General features: G+C 38.5%; 1 protein-coding gene across 6 annotated transcripts in view; it reads right to left on the bottom strand.

Moving 5' to 3' along the window:
- LOC135760578 (intersectin-1-like) overlaps positions 1-22,399 on the bottom strand; it is a 67,358-nt gene that overhangs the window by 19,534 nt on the left and 25,425 nt on the right. Inside the window, exons 11-29 of one of the 6 annotated variants that reach the window (XM_065274596.1) lie at positions 21,750-21,862; positions 21,313-21,575; positions 18,663-18,812; positions 18,342-18,482; positions 18,152-18,239; positions 16,214-16,353; positions 14,640-14,726; positions 10,064-10,173; positions 9,769-9,974; positions 9,554-9,675; positions 8,500-8,514; positions 6,039-6,346; positions 5,789-5,960; positions 5,491-5,696; positions 4,231-4,313; positions 3,561-3,727; positions 3,318-3,363; positions 3,079-3,200; positions 2,688-2,811 (exon numbers count right to left, since the gene is read on the bottom strand). In XM_065274596.1, coding sequence (XP_065130668.1) covers positions 2,688-2,811; positions 3,079-3,200; positions 3,318-3,363; positions 3,561-3,727; positions 4,231-4,313; positions 5,491-5,696; positions 5,789-5,960; positions 6,039-6,346; positions 8,500-8,514; positions 9,554-9,675; positions 9,769-9,974; positions 10,064-10,173; positions 14,640-14,726; positions 16,214-16,353; positions 18,152-18,239; positions 18,342-18,482; positions 18,663-18,812; positions 21,313-21,575; positions 21,750-21,862 — 2,663 coding nt within the window. Of the gene's footprint in view, positions 1-2,687; positions 2,812-3,078; positions 3,201-3,317; positions 3,364-3,560; positions 3,728-4,230; positions 4,314-5,490; positions 5,697-5,788; positions 5,961-6,038; positions 6,347-8,499; positions 8,515-9,553; positions 9,676-9,768; positions 9,975-10,063; positions 10,174-14,201; positions 14,286-14,639; positions 14,727-16,213; positions 16,354-18,151; positions 18,240-18,341; positions 18,483-18,662; positions 18,813-21,312; positions 21,576-21,749; positions 21,863-22,399 lie in introns of all 6 variants that reach the window. The other 5 variants (XM_065274597.1, XM_065274598.1, XM_065274601.2 and 2 more) reach the window with 5 other exon arrangements.

Below are 22,399 nucleotides of genomic sequence, written 5' to 3'. Positions count from 1 at the left end.
AGCGACAGCCAAACCTCCCAAATAAAAAATGCACAGCAAAAAGGAACTTTACCCAATAATAAATATGACCATGGATTTCTTTTCGAGCTCCTTTGCTTCTTTTCGAGCTCCTTTGCTCTAAAATTTGGACCAGTCCTGCGGAAAGCTCTTATGGAGCTGGTTTGGGCGTGTTTTATGGAAATTACCGGCCACGTGCACAAGTGTGCCTATAAATACGAGAAACGTACGCAATTATAGAAGAATGAGACCCACTGTTTTATCATCCTCATCTAGGGGTGTCCTCGTCTAAGGATTTACATATTAGAATCAGAATTTTCTAATCTTTCCATAGTCGACCGATAGTCGAATCATCTATGTTTGTATGCATGGGTTGGGAGGGGGCCAGACCAGGTACAAATTGGTAACTTTTATTTTCTTTCACAAGCAGCACACATAAACAACTTTCTGATAAAGTGACCAAAACTGTCTTTCAAGTAATAAACGAAGACAAAACTGACGATGCATTTATATATTTATATATATTTTTTTTAAGGTAAAATGTAAGGCAACATTTGTTTAATTATTCCTCATAACATTTTAAAGCCACGATCTACAGAACATCACACAAAAATACATTTTTAACTAAACCTAAAAAAATAACAAAGGTGATCCTGCCTTGGAAACTCCGGCTTGTTTTTATTTAATTTGGAGAAAGCGCGTCAAAGCAGTCATGACCAAAAAAAACCCGACAAACGAGAAATGACAAATAATTTGTGATTGTGACTGTAAATGATAAAAACTAATCTTTATATACAATTCATTAAACTTTAATTTATAACAAGAAAAACACTGAAATTAATGATTTTATAGACACTACGCGTTATTATTTAGCACAGAAATACCTGCTTGCTTGCTTTGACTTTGATCATCTCTGTATTTACTTTAGATACAGAAAGACCGGATGATATTATTTATTTCAGGAATCTCTTTGCTATCATTTGAAAGTGAACACCGACTGACCATAATATTAAATCACAAGAAAGACATTCGTGTCAGGCAGAAATAGGTTTGGTGCAGATTTCCGTTTCATCACCGAAATAAAAAAAACGGCTTACCTGTTTTGTAGTTTAACTTTAAGATAGACAATATAACCACTCTGTTTTAAATACATTTTAAAAACTTATACTCGTCGAAAAAACGTTTTTTAATGTTTAGTTTGATGAACTCCTAAATATGAGACGCAGCACCCGTTCGGCTAAATTACATGCGCAAGCATGGCCAGCACGCAATAGCGCAACATCGATACAACGAAAAGCTATCTAAAATTTACATACTTAAATTAGATCGGAATTTACGTTTATAATAAATACATTTTTTTTATAAAATAAGGTCAGAAGTAGCAAAGTGCAGAACAAATATGCAAAATGCCTCAAGTGCACGGAAACAAAACACAAGCCAAATAGTTAAATCAGATAACCCAAAGTGATTTATAAATAAAATAAAATATAGAAATTATTAAAAGAACGAAAGTCATAGTTTAATTTGCCAGCTTTGTCTTTTAAATGTAGAAACAAAGAGGCAAGGCTTTATTAACATAGAGACCTCTTATGGACGTGAAGCCCGGTCACAGGGGTTGTTGGATTTATTAACGCATTTTACAAATATTTATTGAAAGCTGCTACTTCACATATTATTTGCAGCATTATAATAATATGCTGTATATTAATATATTGTGAGAAAGCTGTTATATGTGAAATCAGATAATGTGTGCACCCATATACGGCCAAAATTGAATGATCCTCAACACATCTGTGACGATTCGACTATGAGATTGGTAGTCGAATCAGGCTTCTCCTATCGATGCATCGAATCTTCGACTATTCGGGGTCACCCCTATCCTCATCCAAACTAATGCATATTTTTTATCAACATGGGTTGTGCCTGGGTTCAAACTAATAACTTTTTGCATTGCTTAGCCAATGCTCAAGCACTGAGATATACAGAAGCAACATAAATTCAGTATGCAGTTTGTGGATATTAAATAAGTAACTGCACTGATATATCAGCCAATAATCGGTCAAAAAAAGCAAGTTTGGACACTATCGGTAAATAGTTTAAGAACAGCCAATAGTAATGGCTGATATATTCTGTAAAAAAAAACAACAACCCGTAAAATGTCATGAATTTGAGCTCTGTGTATACAAAATGTAAAGAACATCACTTGTTTAATCTTCAATATTAATGGTCATTATATGAATGAATAACATTCAGAAAATGTCATCTAGAGAATTTAACTCATGCAACATAGTATAACCACCAAACTAGTCTGAATAATCAACTATTTATGAAATTTTTTTATTCCAGTGAATCTCTAAAAATAAGTATTCACAGATGAAAAAAGTTAAAAGTTTTGAGAGATGAGAACACTTAGATGTTCAGAACAACAAAGCCTAGACGTTAAGCAATTGTGGTTTGTGGCAGATTTTTTGCCTTAGAGACAGTCAATCATGAACTTCACTTTGTATGACAAAGTACTTGAAGAGTAAATCGAAACTGATCTGAATTTTTTATAGGCAGTGTGTAAACATGATTGACACAACACAAGGTCGTATTTTTTTTTAAATTTCAGTTTAATTTTTAATGTGACTAATCTTCAGACCCTATGTGCAAAGATCTTCTAGTGAACGTTAAGTTCACTGAAACATTACCTGCATTGGGCGTTGGCAGCTTGGGTGGGATGGGCTCTGTGGGTGTGGTCTTACTGGTGCTAGGGCTTAATAATTTAACATAATTAGCTGGAAACCAGCCAATCTGACGCTTCTTTCCTCTTGCCTAAAGAAAGCAGGAGCAGTAGGTTATTAATTGACATTCACATATACACATTTATGAAGGTTTTGTCTCACTGGTACCCAATGATGTCACACCACAAGCACCAAAACATGCCATTTACATTATTTTATTCACTCAGCTTTAAATAAACTAGGGCAATGTGACCAAATATATGCCGTTTCTATACAGAGATCACATAAAACAAAATCTATGTGTACGGTAACGTTGTAACGTGCTGAGTGTATTTAACAGCATGTGTGTTTTTCAGACCTGAAGTTCTCCTTCCCACCATCCACCCGGGTTTTTCTTGCGGATGAGAATGAGCTGTCCTGGTGCCAGAGTTAGCTGCTCTGGCCCTGTGGCCGTGTAGGGGGCGATGACCTGAGCGATCTCTGTTGCCAGAAGTGAAACAGGAAACAGGTGAGAAAAACAGAGAGCAGGACAGGATCAGTCTGTTAGAGTTAGCAATGGTCAAAATAAGCAAAATTTTATGTTTTTAGATACCCCACCTGGTTTCTTCCCCAAACTTCCTGTTTTCCCAGCAGATCCCAAACCCTGGGCAGAAAAACAGAGGTAAGAATGTTGTGCTGATACTGAATTTAATATGTGCATCATTTGAATAACACACAAATTCAGGCTATGCGATAGAAATATATTAAACAATTGTTTTTTTTAAAACGTCTGCTAAACATCAGTGGATGCCATAAAGCTTTTACAGCTTTAAGTTCAGATCAACATATTAAAATGTTTACCTCAGAATCTTTAGGTTTGACGTAATTGGAGGGGAAGACTCCGGTCCTCCCGCTCACAGTACCGGTCCACCAATCCCCTTCTTTTTTTGTGACCGTGATGACATCACCCTGCTGGAAGGTCAGGTCACCTTGCTCACTGCTTTCATAGGTATACATTGCCACATACTCTGTAATAACACGTAAAAGCACAAAGACTTATACTGTGATTAATATGCTTGGAAGAAATAGAAAGAAAGTATGGCTGCATAACGATTAATCACGACTAATCGTTTGCAGAATAAAAGTTTTTGTTTACATCATGTACGTGTGTACTGTAATAATGATGTATATTTAAATACACACAGATATTTAACAAATATTTAAATATTTACATGTGTATATACGTTTTTATATTTATATTTAATTTATAATATATATAATTATAAATATTTAATTCATAAATATATATTTTTCTTAAAATTATAAATGGATGTGTGTATATATATATATATAATTATTATACACAATACACACATGTTGGATGTAAACTAAACATTTATTCAGCAAACGATTAGTCGCGATTAATCATTATGCACCCTTAAAAGAAAGAGACAAGTGTCACATCTGATATGGACCGTATTACGAGAATATATACAAGCACTATTGTGCTTTGTTTATGCTGTATTCCCACCTTCTCCGAGATCCGTGGGCTTGTTCGGGGACGGGCTGGGTCTCTTAACACTGGGGGGGCTGTCGGAGGAACCAGACTCAATACTGAAACAAAACAGCATAGCATTAAAAACTAAACTCCTTACAATCTTTTAAAAAATTTATACTGTGGATTGAATCAGACATTTTACACAGAAGTCTGGATTCCTTTATGAACTTAAACTTATGCAAACTAGGGCTGCACGATGTGAGGAAAAGTTGCGATGTGCGGTGACATTGTTTAATGTTGCGATGACGATGTGAGTTGCGATAAATATTTTATATTTTTTCACGTTTTAGGGACCATTCACATGTCACGCCTAAAAACGCGTGGAACACGCTAGACACGTAGGTTATCGTCACATGATCTGCACCCTGCGCTTGTGTCATTCTGAAAAGTTAAAATGTTTTTGAAAATCCTGGAAAAACGAGTGCGTCGCACCGTGTGCGAGTCACAACCGCGGCCCTTCCAGGGCGCACATACTGCGCGCCTACATTTGAAATAATGAACTTGAGCACGCAATAGACGCAATATGTGAATTACCACTTCCACAGTACCTGGAGCCATCTCTCCTAAATCCAAAATAATTCCATGATATAGCTGAAGTGCTGTTCCTTTTCACCACAAGGTCTTCGTCTGACAACACATTTTCCTCACTCTTCTCTCCTTTCTCCGCTATTGTTTATGCTAACAGGCACAGTGTCGCAACTGACACTTCCCAATTCAATCTGAGTGTAGCTGACTTGGGGGTTCCCCTGATTGGCCTAATAGCATGAACGCGCAAACCATCCATGCATCCCAAACTGCCTACTTCCATACTATATAGTATGCAAAGAGTACGAGAAGTAGTGCTTTTCGCCTACTATATAGTATGGAAGTATGCGGTTTGGGACGCAGAGCATGTCTTCAGGACTAAACGTGATAGGTCAAACGTTTATTACATGCGCTTACCGTTTTCCCTTCATTCATCGCGTCAAGGCTGTCTGTTGCGATGTGTTCATCGTGTGAGTTCATATCGCGATGACGATGAAAATTCGATGTATCGTTCAGCCCTAATGCAAACCCTGATTAAAATTAGTTGAGATGCTGATGAATGATTTTAATAGTGGATTCGTTTTTGGTCTTAGTGTGAACAGGCGCTTATTAATGAATTTTTATGCTTATCTTTTCTACCTTTAATTTGTAACCACTCACTTCCACATCACCTATACTTCTGAAGACGCGGCCATCACAGGTACACACCTCATAGATTTCCGTACGGGTCCGGAGATAAGTTTGACGTACGATTTGGGGAACCATCCTCTCTGCCCCTGTACCTCTCCGAACCACCACATGTCCTGCTGTTCAAGCACGGTGATGACATCATTCTTGTTGAAGTTCAGGTGATTGTCTTTTTTGGCTCTCCAGGGGTACAGAGCCTGCGCTTGCAGACCCTCCACCTTCTCACCCTGAGACATCATGAGATGAAATCAAAGGTTAGGAATAATTCAAATTTAGAAGTATGGGACAGACCCAATATCTGAGAGACAGTATCACATACCTGTCCAAGCACAGGCGAGGGTGAGGATCCAGAGAGTGTGGCGGGTGTGAAAGCCGAGCGCTGTCTCATCTGACCCCCACTGGGCACAGACAGAGAAGGCTGAGTGGGCTGGGTTGGCCACGCGTCCCACCCATCGCTGTCCTGCTTCTCCACAGATGAGTTAGATGGCCATCTAACCAAATTTAAAAATGAACCAGTTACAAAAGCTCCAGGTTTGTAAACAACTGATGGGAAAATACGGTATACATACGTAGTGCTGAAATCTGCCCAATTGCTAGATGTTGAGGAAGATGAGGAGGCGGGGCCTGGTGGGGCTGCGGCTGAAGAGGGAGGGGGTATCGGTGCAGGCTCTGTGGAAACTGGCTGTATGGGCGTGGCCGTATTAGATGAGGAAGTGGATGATATCTGGGATCCTAATTTAGGGGTGCCGCTGGCCCTCAAACTGAGAGGAACTTCAGATTCAGGGATCTTTTCTGCATAGTTTGCTGGAAACCAGCCAGTCTTTCCTTTAATCTCTCCTCCTAACCACCCCGGTTCACCTGTCTGTGACTCATCCACCTGAGAACCAGAACAGAAAGCAAGAGCGGATGAGAGACATACAGAGAGAGAGAGTGTGAAAGGATACAAAACTGAAAGGTCAGACAGCCAACCATGATGTCTTCACATGTGGTGTAAAACATATGAATATACATGAGAGGTCTCAATACAAACACACTGTATGTAATGCCAAAATGAAAGACTTACATACAGGAATACATGAAATAAATACAGGTAATGGGATAAATGGTTATGGCAGAGAACCCTAAAGGCATCAATCAAGAAGATCCTAGACACAAGCCAAATAGGGGTGAGCGATAAAAGCTAAACTCTTACTACATGAACGACAGAAGTATCTATAAGCTCCGCCCTTTTCAGTTCTGCTGTTGGCACTAAGGAAAAAATTCTTACATGTTATTGCTACATTAACGTTATCTTGTCTCTCACCCCCCAGTCACATTAGCCACAAGAGACAGAGCGACAGGCTACCATGCATTTTCAATGGGAGTGGCCGTTTGCCAGCGACAAGCAACAAGCTCGCCGCTGCGCGAGCAAGGTGGGTCCAAAATAGACAAGCAGGCTATTTTATGCAAATGCTGAGCGATGCGACAAAGCGACTGCCAATCGGAGTAAAGTCGGAGAAAATAATTCAAGATGGCGGAAAATGCACATTTCTGTATATATCTGATAAGTTTGGCATTTTATCTCATATATTTTGTTACTTTTATCAAGAAATAAATACTTTTAAATCCAAAAACACGTTTCTTGTAACTTAACAATACCTCCAAAGTGACTTTTGATACCGCTTTTAGATACTAGCCAAGGAACGCCCATCAAGCGAGTGCGTGTTGCTCGGTGTCGCTCACTTTTGTAGCTAATGAGACTGTAGAGTTATGTTACGTGTTACGTGTCTCTCACGCGCTTGTCTCTCACGCGCTTGTCTCTCACGCGCTTGTCTCTCACGCGCTTGTCTCTCACGCGCTTGTCTCTCACGCGCTTGTCTCTCACGCGCTTGTCTCTCACGCGCTTGTCTCTCACGCGCTTGTCTCTCACGCGCTTGTCTCTCACGCGCTTGTCTCTCACGCGCTTGTCTCTCACGCGCTTGTCTCTCACGCGCTTGTCTCTCACGCGCTTGTCTCTCACGCGCTTGTCTCTCACGCGCTTGTCTCTCACGCGCTTGTCTCTCATACCTACTACTTCTGTGCCATCATACAAGTGAGAGTGTCGTTGTACATTACCATACATTCATTTATTTCTCAGTCCACCAAAAAATTAAAATTGACCACCACAAAGAGATGTTTGCACATCGCCATAATCAAAACCTCTGTCTCACATGACAGTTTCTAAACAAACACCCGTGGCAAAAGTCGACACGCTCTGCTGAGCCTCATTTAAGTTCCATTTAAGCATATATGCGGACGTGACGAATGTGCCGCCACAAACTGCAAGTCCGGAAAAAAAACTGTTATGGTCGTCCTGATTCTCAACCTGTGGATGTTTTTCATCGCTAAAGGGAGTTTGGGAACTTACAGCAAAGCACAGATGACAACATGTTTACTCGAGACAGCGCAAGCTAGCATGAAGGTAAAGCTAATCTTTTACATTATAGCGATCACGCTGGTAATGACGATTCTCACCAATTAGTGTTCTACAGTGTTTTCGCAGCACATTTTGGTCTCAGCATGTGTCGCTTGGAACCCCAACCGAGGTGGTACTAAAAAAAGTATCAGGTACTACGTACTGCTCCCAGTGAAAGCTGCCCCGACCCAAACCGTGGGGTACTATGCAATGGAAAAGCGCTGTTAATGATGCTTATCCCTTACATATATCACACAAAAATTAGACTTTACAATACATTTGCCCGGTTTCTACTGGAATATCGTCCACCCCTACAGTCGCATGTTATAATACCCTGAAAAGCCACATGTGATCTCTGTACAGGGCCGATCTTAACCCTTTGACAAACAAATAATACAGTGAACAAAAAAGATGATCTAGAAACAAACACTGCCACTTTAAATAAAAGCTTTTCAATGTTGCCTAAACTTTAAGCTGTGTAATAATACTACATTATTTATTTTTTACACCTAATTTTGGAGGTGGCAGAGTATGTTTACAACAGTGATTAGATCGAGTGCTGAAAGGGTGAGTGGATGAGGGGGCAGAAAACTTACCCACTCCCCCTTCACCTTTAGGAAGAGCAAAAGAGGACAGAGGCAGGGCCAAAGGTCAGTAACTGTGTGCTCTCACACACATACAAACAATCTAGCAAACACACATTAAAATACAAACACAAACACACACACACACACACACACACACACACACACACACACACACACACACACACACATAGACTGTGTTAACCATATAACTTTAGATCTGCTCTGATACACCGCTTTTTCAAAAAAAGCTTGGTATTACTTACTTTAAACGTTTAAATTAATTTAGTGGGGTCATGTTTTTGCATTGTTTAATTTGATTCTGACAAGATAAATCAATTACATTTTTTTTCAGCAATTTAATTATTAACATAATTAATAAATATTAAATAAGCAAAATAATAGTAGGAAATGCTAACATGTATATTTCTGTATTACAACTGCTTTAAAGAGCACCTATTTCATTGCTAAAATAGTGTTATTTTGTGCATTTGGTGTAATACAATGTGTTTGCGTGGTTTATGGTTAAAAAACATTATTTTCCACATACTGTACATTCATTTTTATAGCTCAAGATTTCACTCTCTTCCTTAAACGCATGGATTTGAAAAGCTCCGTGTCCCTGATTGGCCAGCTAATCTGTACGTTGTGATTGGCCTGAATACCTCTCTCCGACGTCAGCCGGAAATGTGAAGCTCCTTACCATGTTTGAAAGATTCGCTCACAATGCAATGCTAACAGGAGTTAACTTACAGGCTGTCAGTCCAAAGCGGGAGGAATTATGATAATGTCGGTCTTGTTTACATCACTAATCCCAGAAAGTAAACTGTTGCCTACAATCCATGTGTTTGTTGTAGTCCAAGAAAAGAGATTTACGGTGGAGACGATAAATTGCATCATCATTTACTTTGGGGTTTGTACCTTTTGTATATCGTTAACATGTACTAATACACACTTACACACCAAAGAAAATGTAAAAAAGTGAACCGAACGATAGGTGCTCTTTAAAAACAGATAACCTAGATGTGCGGCCACATTTTGTCTGCATTTATCCCGGCATTCTTACCATCACTATATCTCCAGGATGAATGGTGATCTCATCATGACTACGGGCATCGAATGGGTACAGCGCTCTGTAGTAGACCACTTTTACCTTGTCCTGGTTAAAACCAGACACCGGGAGCTTCTCTACAACACACAAAACACAGTTATGAGGATTCATGCTATTAGGTGTAAGCAAAATCAGTGGCATTGACTGTCAAACTTAACATCTGTTCTCACCTGCCATGGACCAGGGTGACGGGATCTTTCCTGGTTGCGTCTGCTGTGTAAAAAGCTTGGAGAGGTTCTCCTGGATGTCAGCTTTGCTATGGTTCTCCTCTTCACTGACTCGACTCATCCAAGCATGAGACGAGGGAGGAGTGGGAACTTTCCTCAAACCACCATCTCTCCATGCCGGTGACAGGCCCTCATCTGGCCCCGACAACCTGGAGGAAAAAAATCTTGGATGTTCAAATGACGCAAATTCGTTGCTATGCTTTGATAGCATCATAAGGACTGTCAAAGGACAAATTACCTGGACTCTTGTAATTCCGTGGATGTCCTATCATGTGACGGCTGGGTGATGTCAGCCTCCAGGTCCTTTTGTTTCTGCCTCTGCTGTTTGTTGTGGATTTCTCTCAACTCCTGCAATGCATGATGGGACAGAGGAGGACAGGTAAGGGAAGTATAGGGGGTAATGGGGCTTGTTCGCCTAGCAATCTCTCTCACACTATGATATTTGCAGCTGTTCCCTGCAAGCATTATCTAAAAAATGCTTAAATTCTGTTGTATAGTCTTAATTTTTCCGCAAATCCCACAGTGGCACGCATAATACAACATATATGTAACCATGAAAATAAGGTTGTCAAATGATTAATCGTGATTAATCGCATACAAAATAAAAGTTTGTGTTTGCATAATTTATGTGCGTGTACTGTGTGTAATTATGTATATTTGAAGAGTTTGGTTCCAAAACGCAATAAATCCATTTTGACTTATAGGCTTTATGCCCAGCTGCACTACTTCCTGAACTTCAGCCAGCTCCTTGTTTCCTGTCTGCCATTATTGGACAAACTGATTAATCCAGGTGTGTATGATTATTGTTGTTGTGACTACTGAGGTCAGGCACACCTGGATTAATCAGTTTGTCCAATAATGGCAGACAGGAAACAAGGAGCTGGCTGAAGTTCAGGAAGTAGTGCAGCTGGGCATAAAGCCTACTTAGGTAAAAACTTGGTTTTCTATACCAAGAAAGTGACAAGATGAAAACCACTATTTTCTGAAAAATCATTTTGTTTTTATACACATTATGTTTGTCAATACACCCTTGACTAAGAAAAAGATCAGATCACATTATATGATAAATTTATTCAGAAAACTATGAAATTCCAAAAGGCTCACATACTTTTTCTTGCCACTGCATATACACACACACACACACACACACACACACACACACACACACACACACATTTTTTTTACATATAAACATGAATGCTTGTGTATTTATATATACATAATAATTACACATACACAAACTTTAATTTTGTATGCGATTAATCGTTTGACAGCCCTACGGAAATTTATGGTCTTAATTCTAGACTACTTGATAGTTTGTGATCCTTCAAATGATTTTATATTTAAATTACTACATATATTATTATTAACTATAGAAAAGCTATAAGCCACATTTTATGATGATATAGCACAAATACACTTTGTGCATGATCGACTATAAAAAACTAGAACCTAAACCAATAATATAGTAATATCATATGTAACAATGCTTATGCTTTTTTAAGTAAATCATTATGCTAAAATTGTACAATTGCACAGAACAAGGCGCAAACCACACAGCGATTATGTTTATGATGCCAAGCTGCAATGCCTGCTGGGTAACCTCATATGAATCACTAAAGTAGCGAGTTTGACAGGCAACAAAGAGATATCAAGATAAGAAGAAACAACCGTCAGAATGTGGTGGAGAAATTTCATTTTTCCGTTTCAAAAATAAAATCTACTGCAAGAAAAAATTTGAGCATAATATACAGTAGTTTCTTTTCTCTGGCATCAGTTTGTCAGTGTGGGAAGTTATTGAACAGAAATGTTGTTTTAATGTTGAATGTCACAAAAGCAAAATATTAGCCAAGTATAGCATTCAAGAAATCACTGCAAGCGGTTTGGTAAAGGAGGCAGATTCTAGAAAGATATAGAGAGTTTAAGACACACATACACACCAAAGCAGTGTCAGAGGGAGTAAATGTTAAGTTTTCACCAGACATGCAGTTTTTAATAAGCCCCACAAAGTAAATGTAAGACCTACTGTATATAAACTACCTATGCCTGTTTAAACATAAAAATATTATGTGACTAAACAGGTTTTAAGTCAAGATACAGCTAGATAAACGTTTCTGAACATTGAGGAAATCTGAGTCTTGTCATCTGTTCAAAATATGCTCTGTTATGGGCACCACTAGGTCTCCCTGGAAACTTTTAAAACTCAGTTCAATAAAATGCAAATATAAGATGAAAAACTACAAAAAATAAATAAATAGTTGAAATCCCTCTAATAAAAGCTAAGCAGTCTCCAGTAAAAGAAAATCATTTCAAAGTATTTAGCAAAAACAAATTATGTCCAGGTTAATGCATAGTAGTTAGCTTCATTGACTTGGCCTGGATTGCTTCCCGAATCAATTGGCAGTACAGCTTGAAGGGAAAGCAGCACAATCAACCTTATGCTTTAATTACACTGATCTAAGACCAGCTTTTTATTCTCAAAGGCCTAACATAACAGTGTCTACACTGAAAATGTTTGCCACATTCAGATGACAGACGCCCCACCCATATTTCTGAAACACTGCAAACAGCGTAATCTTTCAGATTAAAAATAAAAAAATATAGTTTTAAATTTTTCAATAAATTTGGACTTGTGACGTGGTTTTACTATAATGGTTTATTTTTAACAATCTTTTTTGTTTTTAACTGTATGTATGTTTTAGCAACACTAAAATTATGCTTACACTTGTTTTTCTTGCGGTGTGCACACCGCCAGTAAATAGCAACTGCAGAGCAACGCGATCTTGTTCATTTCAATAAAAAATAGCTTGCCGAATTCCAGCAAAACAAGTGAAATTGAACGCTGGTGACAGGAAGTTGGTGTGTCCAGCTACAAAATAGTTGAGAACGGTTTAACTGCACTGAAAAAACTAACTTTTTTTGGTGTAGTAATATATATTAGATTAACCCTAATAATTTCTACATAATAATATTAACATTTAAGGAAAACTAATGTTTAATGATGATAAATACACAATTAATTAATGTACAAAACGAACTGTGTGGGAATAGTAAGTCTTATTAGATATTTCCTTGTGTAATTTAACTGTTTTATAGTCACTGCACATAGTCCTAAAATAACTAAGTACATTTTAATCAAAAACGTTAGTGCATTCAAGTAAAAAAATCTGAGTTAATTAAACTTAATATAAAATCGATTAAACTCGATTTTTTGAATCGATAAAAAGTTTTTGAATATTGAAGCATTGCTGTACTAAAAACATGAAATAAGATTTATTTCATGTTTTTAGTACAGCAATGCTTCAATATTCAAAAACTTTACCTAAACGATTAAAATAAATCTAACTTCTAAAATAAAAATAATTAAGTAACATTTACTAAATTATTTTACATTTGTTTTTAATGCATTATTAAGTAGATTTTATTTGCTTTTAGTAGGTAAGTTGTAATTTACAAAAAACAGTAAATTTTACAAATAAAAAGTTCATGCAAATTGTTACGAGTATTTTTTTAAGTAAATTTTACAATTTGTTTTTTCAGTGTGTATGCAAATGATGAGCGACTTTCAGGAGCGAATACCAATGAAAGCGAAGCAGTGGAGTTCACGTTGTCCGTCTTTGGTCATTTACCGAGAGAACGGTTATGATCTTTGCAAATTGGGTCTGAAATATTCCTGTGAATTTTTTGCAAGTTAAAAAATAAATACAACCTTGTGTTTTGTCAATCACTTTTAGACACTGCCTTTAATTTTTATTTTTAAAGTTTCAAAGACTTCCTTTTGTATGGTTTCGCGATTTTTTACCAACAGATAAATTAATACGCATCGGATACAGTGCACGAGGTTTGTGTGCGTGATGAATTTGTAGGATGCCTACGAAAATTAATAAACGCATACAAATGTTCTGACTACAGTAAGCAAAAATCTTTACTCATTTGTTCATAGTTGTTACCATAATTAGGAACGCCTCCTAACGACCTTATTGAAAGAGCCATAGTCGCTGGCGGTGTGCATGCAGCATTATACTCTTATAGCCAATACAAAGTCTGGGTTTATACCAACATATTTTTTTGTTGAATAATAGATAAATGAAACCATTAAGTTTACTTGTACAGTCGATTGGTCAGTGGTAATTCCGAGGTGACGTACAGTTTTGATGTCTCCAGTGTAGACACGTTAAAAGACAAACAGCCAAACGGGTCTTAGATCAGTGCAAAAACAGGGAATAGATTGCAACCGTCACAAGAAGGTTTGTAATAGGTACAGCGCTGCCTTTGATAAGCTTCACAAAGGAAGCTCGAGTAGGTGCAGTGAGACACAGGGCAACAGTGCACGTTGAGGGTAAAAACAAAGGTCACGGGGGAGAGGTAGGGATGACCTGGAAGTAGAAGTCTATATGCTTCAAACAGGCCAGCAGTGCTGCGAGACAGTCCAACAGCACCTCGTCCACAGAGCTCCCTGACTGTAAGAAACACAAAGTGACCCAAATGGTGAGGGGTCAAAGTTCAAACCACCACCCATCATCATTATTATCATGATTGTGAGTTTAGCTCTACAAATGCAGAGTATGGAGCAGACAGCCTTTGAACCCAAGCAGAATAGTGAAGCCAATTCGTTGCTCTATTTAACATTGTAAGCTACAGGCTTATAGTTTAGTAAAGGAAAACAGTCAAAGTTGAGACACAACTGTAAGCGTGCTACTCTAACTTTCCCTTGTAAAGGGCAGCAGAGAGCACTGTGTGGTGAGTAGGGGGTTTTAGTCTGGTGGTGGTAGTTTTCTGGAGGGGTAACGCAAAAGCAATTTCGTGTCGTCTACCTGTCGCCCCCTCTGCTCTTCAAATAGTAGCTCTGATTGCAGGTTCTCCATCTTGGCAGCATGGGTTTGATAGAACAGTCCCAAAGACTGTATCACCACGAAGGGTAAGTTGGGGGAACACAGATAAGCCAAAATAAAGAGGGCCAGCCAAGCCGTATAAACACGGTGGATGGGACGGGAGGGAGTCGTCAGGATGAGTGGAGGATGAGGAAGGTGAGGAAGACAAGGTAAGAGAGTAAGCAGTAGGCAGATACAAAGAGTTATGTGTCTTATTGTGTCATGTTTGTTTATATTGCATGTATGCAGGGTCCAAACTTAACATTCTGCAGGTTCTGGAGTACATGCCAATTGGGAGTAAACTGTATGTATTTTGTCCTCATCATTGGGCTCTTTCTCCGTTGTTGTATGTCATGTACGCATAGCATCTCAAATCAACCTGTCGGAATAACACTAATAATCGTGATTATGTTCCCCATATTTCTGTTTCAATGGCCCCATGCAGACCGCCAGTGACTAGCAGTGACATGATATCATTCATTTCAATGGAAGCTTGGCGACTCCCGGCGACACGAGTGACAGTGGTGACAGGAAGTGGGCGTGCCTAGCGATGCAAGTTGTGAAAAGTATATCTTTATGCAAATCATAAGCAAATTTTAGGACCGAATACCAATGAGAGTAAAGCAGTGGAGTTTAAATCATCGGTCATTCTCATCAGTTAATGAAGTCGGCGGTACTTGTCTGATTATGACAAACAGAATTGGGAATGCCTCCCAATAACCTATTTGAAAGAGACGCGCGCGCGACAACAGCGAAAAAGCAGCTGTCGGCCTAAACAGGACATAAGTAACTCTACGTTCACACGGCCGCCGACGAGCTTATAAAAAGCTTTGGCTGCCCTGCCAAAGACGCTATAGAAAAAGTGTAGTGGACACTCTGATGCATTCTCTGGAATCCTCTCAAGCGTATTGGTTGCTGTCGAACGTTTCCACCTTCCGATTGGTTGCCACCAAACCACATCATAGCTCATTAGCATAGAGTTGTTATAATTTCAACTATCCTCGACGCGCCGCTGCTTGCCGCTGGCTCTCATTTAATACGAATGACTACCGGCCACTTTGACGTTCTCGCCAGTGGTGGTGTGAATGCACAGTAATGTGTCAACATGCAGTTATACAGTTAAACATTCATTTATTGGAAAAAAGTTCTTAGGGATTCATTTTCTATTTAATAAATACATAAAATGTTTGGTGAAAGTTGAGAATAACGGCCAACCCACGTAGTAAGATGAACTCGCCAAAACAAAACTTATTTCTAGCATATTTAGCAGATGTTAATTTCGGACCCTGTGAGTATCTTTGTACGGAAATTCAATAAAGTCTCAAAATCCACTAATGAAAGGCAGCAAGCTCACTTTAATGTTTCTAGTATTTTTCTCTTTTATACACAGACACAACAAAATTCTAAACAAAAATTAAAAGAGAAACCAATTAAGGAAGGAACCAAAGTAAAAAGCTTTGTCTAGATGAAACCCTAAAGCCGTCTTTGTGAGTTTGGACACTTCGTGGATTCAGTACCTTCAGCTGTGTGTTGAACGCATCAATCTCAAGTAGTTTGGAGCGCGTCTCCTTCTCCACAGTGTCCAGCTGTTCTTTGAGCTGCTGTTTGGTTGACTCCTTCATTTCTATAGCTCTCTGAAGACCGGACAGAGAGTCTCCTACACAGCAAAGACAAACAAAATTATAGATCATTTTTTAAACCAGTCTACATGCATGTAGGTAATCTTCACTTACAATAGCTGCATTTACGCTAACAATCGGCTAGAGTAGGGTGGTTTATATCTTTTGTAATCCACTCAAAATGACATGTAAACACTTGATAAAATCGATAACTGATTGTGGGATGCTCTGCACATGTGCAAAGATGCATGTTATGTATGACGCAAGGATCTCCATCTAGTGCGTAAGAAGCGATGTAATAATATTTGCATAAAACAAAAACAATACTGAATACATGTAATAGTTTAATGGGTTTATTTAAACTTACGATGTGTTGAACGAGAAAGAGGCTGCTGACTGTCGGACCGCATGAAGCTGTGTGGCCATAAAAACTCAAACAAGTCGATAAAAAAAATTGCCGTTTTAAAAAAAACTCACACCAGAGGGAAAGTTGTGATATTTTAAACCACCGCAGGGAAAGGTTAACCGGCCGGCTATTGAAACCGACGTCTCGCACAAAAAAGGGAAATACGTCACATCACTTACTTCCACGTTCGAAAATAAGGTGGATAGACAGTCGACATATAATCTCGACCTCCAGCTTATGATCATTTAATAAATATATAGAAATATCTTGACCTCAAGTCACAATCTTATGTGACCCTGGACCACAAAATCAGTCTTAGCATGGGTATATTTGTGGCAAAAGCCAACATTACATTGTGTTGGTCAAAATTATCGATTTTTCTTTTACATAATATCAATGATTTTTGGCATAAAGATCATGTTCCATTAAGATATTTCGTACATTTCCTACTGTAAATATATCAAAACTTTTTTTAGTGTATGCATTTGCTAATGACTTTATTCGGATAACTTTAAAAGGATTTTTTGCACTCTCAGATTTCAGATTTGTCCAATAGCAGTATCACAAACCATACAAGAATGGAAAACTTATTATTTATTCAGCTTTCAAATGATGATGATAATATTAATATCAAAAAATTGACTGGTTTTGTGGTTCAGTGTCGAATAATTGGTAGAACCAAACTTTTAAAGAGTAACGTTTAAACCTATATGATTTAGGCAACTGTTAAAAGATCAACTGTAGTTTGGCTGGCTTACAGTTTTCTTTGCAGCCGCAATACAAATAAACTGAATACTTGTTCCTGCAAACCTGTCAGCTGCACCAATAACAGTGATTAATTTGTGTTTTTAAGCATTATAAATGCTTGTGGGTGCGTTGAGGGCGAGGACTTTAAACACACCTTGAGTTGCTTGCCCTGAATTTCAAGCTCTTTGCAAACAGAGGCATGATGGGCTGATTGTCAACTTTAATCTCAGTGACTTATCCCAGTAACCAACTGAAGCAATAACAAGGACCGAACACAAAACTCCAGATAGTGCACCCTTGGGGTCCATGTATAGACGGTTTCATCGGACGCACGTGCGGTGATGCGATACGCGTCTGGTCCGAACTTAACTTCCGGTTTCAGTTTTTTTAAATGTCTGACTAGCTGCTAAACTGAAATCTTGGACAAATACATCGTCGAAAATAATTCCACTTGTTGTTTTATACATAAACTACGCTAAAAGTACTTTGTTGTTATTCTTAGCGGAGTTTACCAGAAGTTACGTGTTGACCACGAAAGACGCTTGTTTATGTTGTTACTGCTGAAACTGTCTATACATAATCTTGCATGTCACAATATCTAGATGCATTGCAGAACTCATGTAAATCTTAAACCACTGCCCAAGAGCGGTGGCTATCTAAAGCAGGAAGGAAATTTGTCTTACTGTGCAGACTGTTCTGCTGAACCTGCTTCAGCTGGTCATTCAGACATTGTTTATCAGGAATCAACCGGCTCAACCACTGCTGAGACTCCTGAAAGACACGAAATAACAGAATGAGAGGGAGAAAACATTCAGGTACACAGCGCAATTTACAACTAATATCTAAATGAAAATGTGTATGTAAAACACAAACCTGCAGCTGCTGTTGCAGGCTGGTGATCTCAGCGATGCGCAGCTCTCGCTTCTTATTGGTGCTCTCGATCTCGTGTCTCTGAGTCGAAAGACGAAAACGGATGTCCTGCAGTTTACCCTCCAACTGAGACTTTTTATCATTCTACAAAAAAGAGGAGAGATGTTATCCAATTCAGCATCAGCAACACCTTTCAGTATTATTTGATACACTCTCAGGTTATATTACTTCTGAAATATGACAATGTTTATATAAACCTTTATATAAAAAAAACATCAAGCTAATAAGAATAAGAGGTCAGTTTGTGAGGTGGGAAACTCGTACCAGAGCCTCCAGTTCAAACTCCAATGTTTTCTTGCGGGCTTTGAGCAGGACGATGTTCTCCTGCTCCCGGTTTCTCTGGGTGAGCAGCTCTTGTCTGCGCGTCCGCTCCCATTCTAACTGTCGCTGGCGCTCCAACTCTCGTTTAGCAGCCTTTAAAATCAAAAATACGAATGGGTGATTCTCGCAAAATTAGACTTATGAGGTGTCATGAAACGTTTTGATAAAAAAGTAAATGCTATCAAAATAACACCCAAATTTTTTTTTCACATTTAAGGGGGAAAATTTCATTACCGCAATGTGTCCATGACTGGATTTGGGTTCTTTGACATGGAAAATTTATAATTAAAAAATCTAAAAAATAAAAAGTTTCAGTGCATGTTATACTATAAACATATACAGTAAAGAAACATGTGGTATTTGGTGATCATTGGTAAATGTAGAGACAATAATAAGGAATATAAACGTGTCCAAGAAATATTTTCTCATCCTCCGCAACAATTTTCAATCATTGTTTAAGCCCTCAAGAAACTAACATTTTCAAAAAAATAAAAAAAATGTCTCTCCAGACAAAAGTTAAAATTGTGTTTGTCATAGTACCTAGACAACTTTTTAGTTCTCATTAAAGAAACATGACTTTGTAAATGCATATATTTAATGTAATATCAGGTTGCGGTAATGATAATTTTTGATAATGATAATCTAAAAAATTGAAACAATTCTATAGGAAATATTTTTTAAATCCTCTAAAAATAATGGTTATGGTAAGTTCAGACCTACGGAACCCCTAAGGGGACATGGAGCAAAAATTAAATAAAGTTTAGTTTAAAGTGCTCACGCGAAACCTTCATGTGCTCACGCGAAACCTTCATGTGCTCACGCGAAACCTTGATGTGCTCACGCGAAACCTTCATGTGCTCACGCGAAACTAGGGATGGGCACGAGTACTCGATTGCTCGAGTACTCGAACGTGGCATCGATGATCGAGCACGAAAACGATGATCATGTGGGTTTATTTATTTATTTATTTATTGTGGATATGGCGGCATTTGGGTGTCTGGTTAGCGTTACAAGTGCATGTGGTAGTAAAGACTGGGTCTGGAGATGCGTGTTTGACGTCGTGTCGAGCTACGCAGACCGATGTATGACATCAGTAGCATTACCATGCGTGATTCAAAAACAAACAGGTAATTCCGCGCGACCGCGCATCAGCAACCCGCCGGTCCGCGTAATGCGCGGCAGCCCGCGAAGCCGGTCACACCTCACATCACTGAGGCACTATGGTTTAAAAGGATGCCGTGAATTTCGGAAATACAGTCAGTCAGTTGCAAAATGTACAGCGCCGTCAAAAGTTCAATGGGTTATCATCTCATATTTAAACATCAAATGTCAAGAGATAGACTTTACATCTTGACTGAGGTAAGAGGACGACACGACACAGTTAAACGCTAAAATGATAGCAAAACACTTAAAGCTGCTTAATGTTATGAAGCTTGAGCTTTGACTGGACGTGTTTAAAAGTGCGCTGTTTATGATGCACATCCACAAAGGGAGTTAAACTTTCTTTTTTTTTAGATAACTTAGTTGAAAACTTAGTTGAAGTCTTGCAGTTATGCAGATAGATGGACGTTGTACATTTATGTTGTATAAAGACTTAATATTATGTAGAGTGCGTCATATAGAAAGCGCTTCAGTTTGTGTTTGTTAACCCCTTAGTTTCATTCCATCACGCAGCTTTTCCTGTTAGAGGTTTCTGTTAAAACATTTAATTCATTAAAAATCTAGTATGTGTTCATTGTTCTGTCATAGGTTCTTCGAAATTAAGTTTTATTTGAGTGTTTTTAATAAAAATATTTTCATTTTCACCATGACGTGTATACATACGCCCCTTTGATTGCCCCGCCCCCAGTTAATCGAGTACTCGTTCTTCAGAACTATGGATTAATCGAAATGAAAAAATGACGTAAATGCACATCCCTAAGCGAAACCTTCATGTGCTCACGCGAAACCTTCATGTGCAGAATTTTTTAGTTTAGTTTCGCGTGAGCACGCACGTGTAAGCAAAGGTTTCACGTGAGCCCGCGATCCTTTTTACGTGAGCACGCGATTGTTTCACGCGAGCACGCAAAACTAAACTTAAATAAAAAATTCTGCACATGAAGGTTTTGCGTGAGCACATGAAAGTTTCATGTGAGCACATGAAACTAAACTTTAGATTTTTTTTTACTCCAATGTCACCTTAGGGGCTCGGTACAGACCTTAATCTTATGTGCAAAAAAAATTTGGCTCAAGGACACCTCAACACTTGGTCCGGTGGAGCCGGGGATTGAACAACCAACCTTCCGGTTTGTAGACAACCTACATAAACCACTAGGCCACTGCCGCCCGCTTTGTAAACAAAGCATTCTGGGTTTAACAAGTTACCTATATGGTGCTTATCTGTATCAACTACCATAGACAATAACTGCAGTAACACCCTTCAAAAACACAAGACATTTCGGAAAGGGGTAATAAACAGAAATGTCCAGTTTGTATTTTTATTAAAAATGATTGTTGACTAATGATTGTCTTGTGTTCATTCAAAATGATCCGATTGCCTAAAGAAATCTGACCATGGCCACATTTTTGTTTGCAATTCTGTATTTCTCCTCACCTCTCGTCTCTCAATCTCCTTGCGTCTCTCCTCCTCCCTCTGTCTCTCCAGCTCCCTCTGTCTCTCCAGCTGTCTGTCCAGCTCCTGCTGTCTGCGTCTCTCCTGTTCCAGACGCTCCCGCTCTTTTCTCTCCTGCTCCTCTTTCTCCAGCGCCGCCAGCCTCTCCTGCTCCTTCCTCTGCTGCTCTAAAAGAGCCTGCCGACGTTTCTCCAGCTCCAGGTTTCCACGCTCAAAATTCTCGCGTTTCTTATCCTCGAATGTGACTGCGAGATGGAGATGAGTTTAAGACATACAATGCTTAAGTGTAGCAGTTGCCAAGCAACTGTTTGAAAAATATCTACTCTTATATTCTCTGTCCTAGATTAAAAATGTTTTGGCAGATAGGACGATATGAATTTTTTTAGGTTAATGTTTAGGATTGATCTTTGACCCCTGACCTGGAAGTTTTTTCTCTTGCTCTTTCTCCTCTTCCTCCCCCGGCTCCTCCTGGGCCCGCGGGTCTATAGTGTGCATGCTGGTCACAGACACTCCGCTACCAGATCGTACGCGCCTGCATCACAGAATATCAAGCAAAAATATGGATAAAGGAGAAATCTCTAGAATACTGTGTTAAGAAGTAAAATTTTTTCAAGGTTCGTTCTTTGTTTATTCTGAACATTGAACATAAAAGGGCAACAGAGTATGAATTACACATATCAAATACAATGATAAACAGATTTTTAAAAAAAATCACATTGAAATGGTATAAATTATTACAAATTTAGTCAAATGACAGATTTAAGGAGTTACAGTAATTTAAAGCCTTTTTTGCTTTGTTATATCTTTTAAGGTGAACAGGTAGTGCGTTAGTTCTATTTTAAAATGAGTAAAATTGTTTTTATTCAAAGCCCTTTTACATTTATGGATAAAGAATTTTCCCTATATAATTAACAAATTCAAAATGTAACACATTTTTAAATAAATAGAACCGGCATAAAAAATAAAATGTCCTTTTCTTTAAATTGTATATTAATGTTAGTACTATTTTTAACAACAAAAGCCAAATTACACCAAAATAATTTTGTGTAAATACAATTATAAAACAAAT

The sequence above is a fragment of the Paramisgurnus dabryanus genome, chromosome 4 (genome assembly GCF_030506205.2).
Source record: "Paramisgurnus dabryanus chromosome 4, PD_genome_1.1, whole genome shotgun sequence".
Lineage (NCBI taxonomy): Eukaryota > Metazoa > Chordata > Actinopteri > Cypriniformes > Cobitidae > Paramisgurnus > Paramisgurnus dabryanus.
This window is presented reverse-complemented; position numbering and strand designations above follow the sequence as displayed.